The 6,983-nt window shown below is 37.8% G+C and overlaps 1 protein-coding gene across 1 annotated transcript in view; it reads left to right on the forward strand.

Moving 5' to 3' along the window:
• Positions 1-479: 479 nt before the first annotated feature.
• Positions 480-6,983, forward strand: part of LOC107302766 (mitochondrial amidoxime reducing component 2-like) — an 11,141-nt gene continuing 4,637 nt past the window's right edge. Inside the window, exons 1-4 of the mRNA XM_015831917.1 lie at positions 480-748; positions 3,227-3,400; positions 4,813-4,975; positions 6,777-6,917. Of these exons, the coding sequence (XP_015687403.1) occupies positions 480-748; positions 3,227-3,400; positions 4,813-4,975; positions 6,777-6,917 (747 nt within the window). The remainder of the gene's footprint in view (positions 749-3,226; positions 3,401-4,812; positions 4,976-6,776; positions 6,918-6,983) is intronic.

Raw genomic sequence — 6,983 nt, forward strand, 5'->3', positions numbered from 1 at the left:
GAACAGCTTGCCTCCAGAAATCGTGGGCGCTCCATCACTGGAGATTTTTAAGAAGAGGCTAGAGAGTCGCTTGTCTGAGATGGTATAGGTTCTCCTACTTGAGTGGGGGGCTGGACTAGAAGACCTACTCTACTTCTATTCTATTCTATTCTATTCTATTCTATTCTATTCTATTCTATTCTATTCTGTTGTTCTGTTCTGTTCTATTCTATTCTATTCTATTCTATTCTATTCTATTCTGTTGTTCTATTCTATTCTATTCTATTCTATTCTGTTGTTCTATTCTATTCTATTCTATTCTATTCTATTCTGGGTTTTCTCTTCTAGCCGGAGGGCTGAATGGCTTGGGCAATGAGCAGAAGCGAGACACTCCTTTTCCGCCTTCCACTGCTATTACGACAAGAAGAAAGGTCAGCGGCCACCCTTGCAAGAGTCACCGACCGAGGACCGAGGCTCGTTTCTCCCTCGCAGACTCCACCATGTCTGGCTCCGCGGGCCTTTTCCCCTTCTCAGGGCTGCCGCTGCCTCAGAATCCGCTCGCTTGGATTTGCACCGGCGCCGCTCTCTTCTGCGGGGTCGCGGCGGCCTGGCGTTGGCGGCGGAGTCGTCGAAGCCAACGGCCGCGGCTGAAACAGGTGGGGACGGTGGCTGGTCTGTTCATCTACCCGGTCAAATCCTGCCGGGGGGTGGCTGTGAAGCGAGCCGAGATGACCAGGCTGGGCCTTGGGAGCGAGAAGCTGCGGGACCGGTAAGCAGGCCGCGGAAGAGCGGGCACCTTCGAGGAGCGGATTCTCTCCCGCGGCTCCGACTGCCTTGCTCTTTGGTACCTTTCCAAGGGAGCGCTTCTTTCTGGGTTGTGATTTGGGACTGTAGTTCATCAACTCCCGATCCCGCTAGGCTGTCCCCGTAGGAATCTCCAGGTAACGTCGGAGGGATTGTTCCGAACGGCTTGCTTGTTTAACCACCTTGATGAGAACGGCGTTGTGTAATCGAAGCACTTAGTACAGCGTTTCTCAACCTTGACAATTTTAAGGCATGTGGACTTCAACTCCCAGAATTCCACAGCCAGCATTGCTGGCTGTGGAATTCTGGGAGTTGAAGTCCACATGCCTTAAAATTGTCAAGGTTGAGAAACACTGACTTAGTAACATCCACCGTCCCATCCCCAGTTATCAACTTCAGTCCTTCGTAAGTGATTGCCAACTGCTTCAAGGGAAGGAGAGGATCTAGTTTTTTTGTTTTTGTTTTTAAAGCGAACTAATACTGCATTAGGAAAGTTTCTTGCTAGCCCGGGAACACCGAAGCCCAACAGTGTCTTTCAAACCTGGTAATTTTAAGGGTGGACTTCAACTCCCAGAGTCAGAATTTTGGGAGTTGAAGTCCATCCAGCTTAAAGTTGGGCAAAATAAAAATAAATAGTAAACATAGGGCAAAGAAAAGAAAATTGCGCTAGGAAATGGATATTTGGAAGAGAGGGCAGAGAAGGGCAACAAAGATGATTAGGGGGCAGGAGGATAAAACATATGAAGAACGGCTGCAGGAATTGCAGGAGTGACATGATAGCAGTCTTCCAGTATTTGAGGGGCTGCCACAAAGAAGGGGGGGTGTCAAATTATTCTGCAAAGCTCCAGAAGAGCAGGACAAGAAGCAACGGATGGAAACTAATCAAGGAGAGAAGCAACCTGGAACTAAGGAGAAATTTCCTGACAGCGAGAACAATCAACCAGTGGAACAGCTTGCCACCAGAAGTTGTGGGTACTCCATCACTGGAGGCCTTTAAGAAGAGTCTGGACAGCCACCTGTCTGAAATGGTCTAGGGTCTCCTGCTTGAGCAGGGTGTTGGACTAGAAGACCTCTAAGGTCCCTTCCAACTTTGAATCTATGATTCTATTATAATCAGTAGAATGAATTGCCACCAGAAGTTGTGGGTGCTTCATCACTGGAGGTTTTTAGGAAGAGAGTGGACAGCCATTTGTCTGAAACAGTATACGCTTTCCTGCTTGAGCAGAGAGTTGGACTAGAAGACCTCAAAGGTCCCTTCCAACTCTGTCATTCTGTTGTTCTGATTGCTGCTGTAAGGATCTTTACAATACAATTGAAAGCGCTCTTTTACTTTCTTGCCCCTGATTTCTAGAGGGATGCCTTACTCCTCTTCAGAAGGAATCCCTAACTGCATTGGCTAGTAGGAAATCTCTCCTTCCTTTCAATAGGAAGAGTATCTTGCTTGCCTATCATTTCTCTTAATAATATTATGCTGCCTTGGTTGTTATGGAAATGCTAGCTGTAAAACCCAAGAATGAGAATATGTCTTTTACTGTGCCTTTTGTGTGTAGAATTAGATTAAGTAGATAGCAAAAGCATTGCTTCAGGATTTTCCCCCAATCCTTTTACAAGCAGTGACCACTGGAAATATTTGCATTTTCTTTTTTAGAGTTAAGTAATCTTGCTTCAGGAATTTTTCTCAACCCTTTTACAAGCAGTGACCATTGGAAATATTTGCATATTCTTCCTTATAGTTAAGTAATCTATTCTCCCTCTGTTTCAGTGACTTCATGGTGCATTTCTGTTTTCATGCACTGGAAAGCACAGGGTGGGCGGCATATGCCCTGGTTAGAGTGATGTGGCTAACTTTGAATGGAGCAGCATTTTTACCCATTGTCCAATTGTCTCTCTTGGAAGTTTCCCTGGATTTTTTTTCCTACACACAACTTCTACTGTATTTATTTTTTAAACAGGTTTTTTTTAGCCAACTTTTCCCACCATACCACATTTGCTGTTATTTGGTTCAGTTTATGGATAGTTGATAGATACAAGAAGAGTCATAGAATTTACAAAGTTCCACTCTAATATTCCACTGGATTAGTTAGAGTTCATTATATTGAGAAAAACATATTACCAAATCCGAGCCAACCCAACCCAACCCAACCTTCCTGGGAGAAAAAAAATGATAAAATTCCCTGAGGCCATGGTCTCTTATCTTTTTTTTCCTACTGTATGTAGTAGCGTATCATTAGCAAGGTTTGCAATAGATTTCTTGTTTTAATTCTTTGTCAAGAGCAGTGTTGCTCAATCTCGGCCACTTTAATACATGTGGACTTTCTGAATTCCCCAGTCGAGTCCAGCATACTATTGAGTCTTGTTGGTTTTAAAGGCTGCAGTGTATTTTTGTTGCTTATTAGTTTCATATATAGGTGTTTTTAAATAATACATGCTCTTTCTTATGTAGATTTTGGACTGTGATCAAAGAAAATGGACAAATGGTATCTGCTAAGAGCATTCCTCGCATGGTTCTAATTAGTGTATCTTATGAAGATGACTATTTAATCCTGAATGCCCCAGGAATGAAGACACTGCGAATTCCTGTTGAACTTCCACAGACAAATTCAATCTGGAATTGCACGTATTAAAAGTTTTAATTTTTCTTGCTTCCTGATTAACAAGTTTTTCAATTTTATTCTGATATTTTTTCCATTTATTTGTTTCCATATATTTCCCCAATCACTCAGACTTGTATGGAGCATAATAAGCAAAAATGGGAGGGGGGGAGAAATGTAGTCTCCACACTCTGGGGTCTTGTTACCACCATCACCCATTCAAACTCAGTTGTCCCTCACTGCCCTTTCATTTACAAGGTCTGAAAGGTTTTTGGGCCGATAGTATGATTGTCGGGCAAATAGCATTTTTATTTTGTGTTATTCAAATATTTGGGATGTAGGCTTTGGTAGCTTTGTTTTATCCCTCCAGAGCCTATAATTTTGTTGTAATCTACTGAATAATAGAGGTACAGTAGTCCAGTATTGTATAGTGGAAATAGAAGTGGAAGGCAGATCAGGAAACAACAGATGTAACTCTTAAAGTTAACACTTAAAAACATCTTTCCTAAAAACCCCACACTACTCAAATTCAGAAATGGCACCCAATCCCACATGCTTGCTGACATCATGTTGTTATTACTTGCTCACTGCAGCCCTCATTAATCTTTAAAAACGCATCTTCCAGCTACTAATGATTGTAGATTCATAATGAAAAAAAATGCCAAGAAGAGTACAAAAGGGAAAAAAAGCTATATTTCAATATTATACAAAATAATACATTATATTTTATATGAAATGTAGTTCAGCAAGCTATCAAATTCTGCAATTATTATGATTAATAATTTATACTAATCATGAATACTTTATAAACTTCATTGAATTTTATTCTTTATTACATCAGTGTATTTGATAAGATTTCTGCCCATAACGGATTCACTGCTAAATACCTGTAGTAAATGCTTTTGAAATGTCCCTTTGTTTTTGCTACTTTTCCAATTTATTTTTTTATTTTTATTCATGCATGTTAGTTTCCACATTCTCCATATATCCCAATATTTTGAAGAGTTTGTGTTACCTTATAAACACCCCGTTAACACTGTCTTCTGTTTCTCAGTGCTATTTATTTTGGTATGATAGGAAGATATTCAGAGTTAAAATAATTATTTCTATCTCAGATTTTTATTAATACTCATGAATGCTATTTTTTTCAGTAAACGTCTTTATACTTTTACTGGATCATAGTCTGAATGTGGCATTCTTTCTATCCTTTTTCCTGTTAATTTAGGTAGCTATTAAATTAAATTATTAAAATTCCAGTGGTGTACATTTATGGAGCAATTTTAGATGTTCATGGGTGGTATGGTAGTTAAGCTGCTTTATATGCAAACAGAACACAGAAAGGCAAAGCATGGAAGACCATGAAATACTGAAACATCAGTAACTGTATTGAATGTCAAGCTTCCAAGCAACTGCAAAAATGTCTCTTATGGTCTATTAGACGATATGGACTTCAAACTCAAGGCAGGGACTGCGGAGATGAAGCAGCTGAATGGATCACTACTTTCCTGAACATACAGCCTTATCGGTTGGTCCATTATGAAACAAATATGGTCTCAAGGAAGCCAAGTGATTTATTGCCTGCTTTTCTACCAAAAGATGAGGTCAGAATACAGTTTCCCTCAAAAATATTTTTTTAATATTTGCATTAGTTTTAAGCTCCGTAAGTTTCTGTTTCAAAGAATACTTCTATAGTAATGGGTGAAATGCCTCAGTTCCTCCTCCTCCTCCTCCCCTCCTCCTCCTCCTCCTCCTCCTCCTGTAATTCAAGGTTGTTAACTGTACTTATATACAAGCTGTACTTATATATAAGTGAGACAGATTGGATTGAGATTGGATGGCTCAAAGTCATCCAATAATTTTCTGAGACTGACTTCATTCTTGATCTCCCCAGCCCTATCCTAACTCTATATTATATAGCAGGGGTCTTCAAACTTGGCCCTTTTATGACTTGTGGACTTCAATTTCCAGAATTCTTCAGCCAGCAACGCTGGCTGAGGAATTCTGGGAGTTGAAGTCCACAAGTCATAAAAGGGCCAAGTTTGAAGACCCCTGTTATATAGTATGCTTAGAATTATGTTCCACTGAAATCAGTATTTAATATTTAGCTAAATGTATTGGGATTATTAAATAATATGGAGGTTTTTGTGTATTTTGTCATCTTCCCGGAAAAGTATGAGAATGCTTGTGACTTCCAGAATGTTTGCTCTGGGATCAGAATAACTCATATAACCATTTTATGTAGCCCTCTTTCTTTATGGTAATACAAAAATATGTATAATTCAATCGGAGAAAAGGTTATATGTGCAGAATTTGTACCATCTTTGTGCCAAAAATGCAATCAAGAGAAATGGAGCCACGATTGTTCCTCTTCATTGTCCCTGTTTGTTGAGGCTTCTTAATAAATGCTCTATATCTTTTAACTATTTTCTTCTGCACATATAGAATAACTCAGGAATTAATTCATTGAATTATCATGCATGTTACTAACAGAATAGATTCTCATGTATTTGAGTTTTTAATAAGGTTTAAGTGATTAGTTAAGCATTGAATGTATAAAGATAAGCCACAGAAATTAAATGATTCATATTATATTTAGTAATTGGAAGAAAATGTCTTGTTTTAATATAAAATTAAAATTCACTGAGATTTCATGATAAAGTTGCAAGGTCTTGAGGAACTTATCTTATCCTCACATTATTCCATACTGAGCAATAGCCAAAATATAGGTGTTTTTTTTAAAGGTATGTTTTTAATTTATGATGATAAATAGGCTTTACTAATTCAGCCAGAAAGACTGGATAGCAGAGGGATTATTTTCATGGTGAAGAATGATTGAAGAATTGGTATGAATTGCAACACTGAAAGCAAAAGAAAAAAAATGCCATTTCACATCCTATTGATTTTAAGCTCATGATTTTCACTTCTACTTTAATTTAAGTACACCTAATTGATAATCATGATTAGAAATTATCTTTAGTTATTTCTCTTTGCACCCATTTTTTAACTTCTAATAATAAACAGATAGTATGTTACAAATAAATAAATAAATATCACTTTATGAGATTTGACTTCATGTGTGTTGCAAGCTATAATTTTATGATATAGCATTTTGTGTGAAACCTACCAGTTAGGATTACAGTATTCAACCAATCATAATTAAATAAATCATGTCTTAATCTATGAATGTTCACAATAAAAATATGAAATAGATATGTCATATTTTAATTAAAAGCATTTTCTGAAATTAAAGTGTAGTTTTATCAAATTGCTGTAAGCTCTTTGGAATGAAAATGGTCACAAGTGAAGATTGGATTTTGTTATGTCAACCAATGGTGGCACTTTGAGACAAATCCTAATCTTTATGATTGTCAATGGTAGACTTTTTTGTATTTATTTTTAAAGGTTGCCTATGCTGAAGGCAGTCCAATTTTGCTGATTTCTGAAGGTTCCTTGAATGATCTAAATACAAGATTAGAAAAGAAAGCTTCAATGACTATCTTCCGACCAAATATTGTTGTTAAAGATTGTAGTCCTTACGAAGAAGTAAGTATTATTATTATTTTATTCTATTTATTTGTATCCCATCTTTATTATTTTTATAAACAAAGC

Source organism: Protobothrops mucrosquamatus, unplaced genomic scaffold (assembly GCF_001527695.2).
Source record: "Protobothrops mucrosquamatus isolate PMUCROS unplaced genomic scaffold, P.Mucros_1.0 scaffold_289, whole genome shotgun sequence".
Taxonomy (NCBI): domain Eukaryota; kingdom Metazoa; phylum Chordata; class Lepidosauria; order Squamata; family Viperidae; genus Protobothrops; species Protobothrops mucrosquamatus.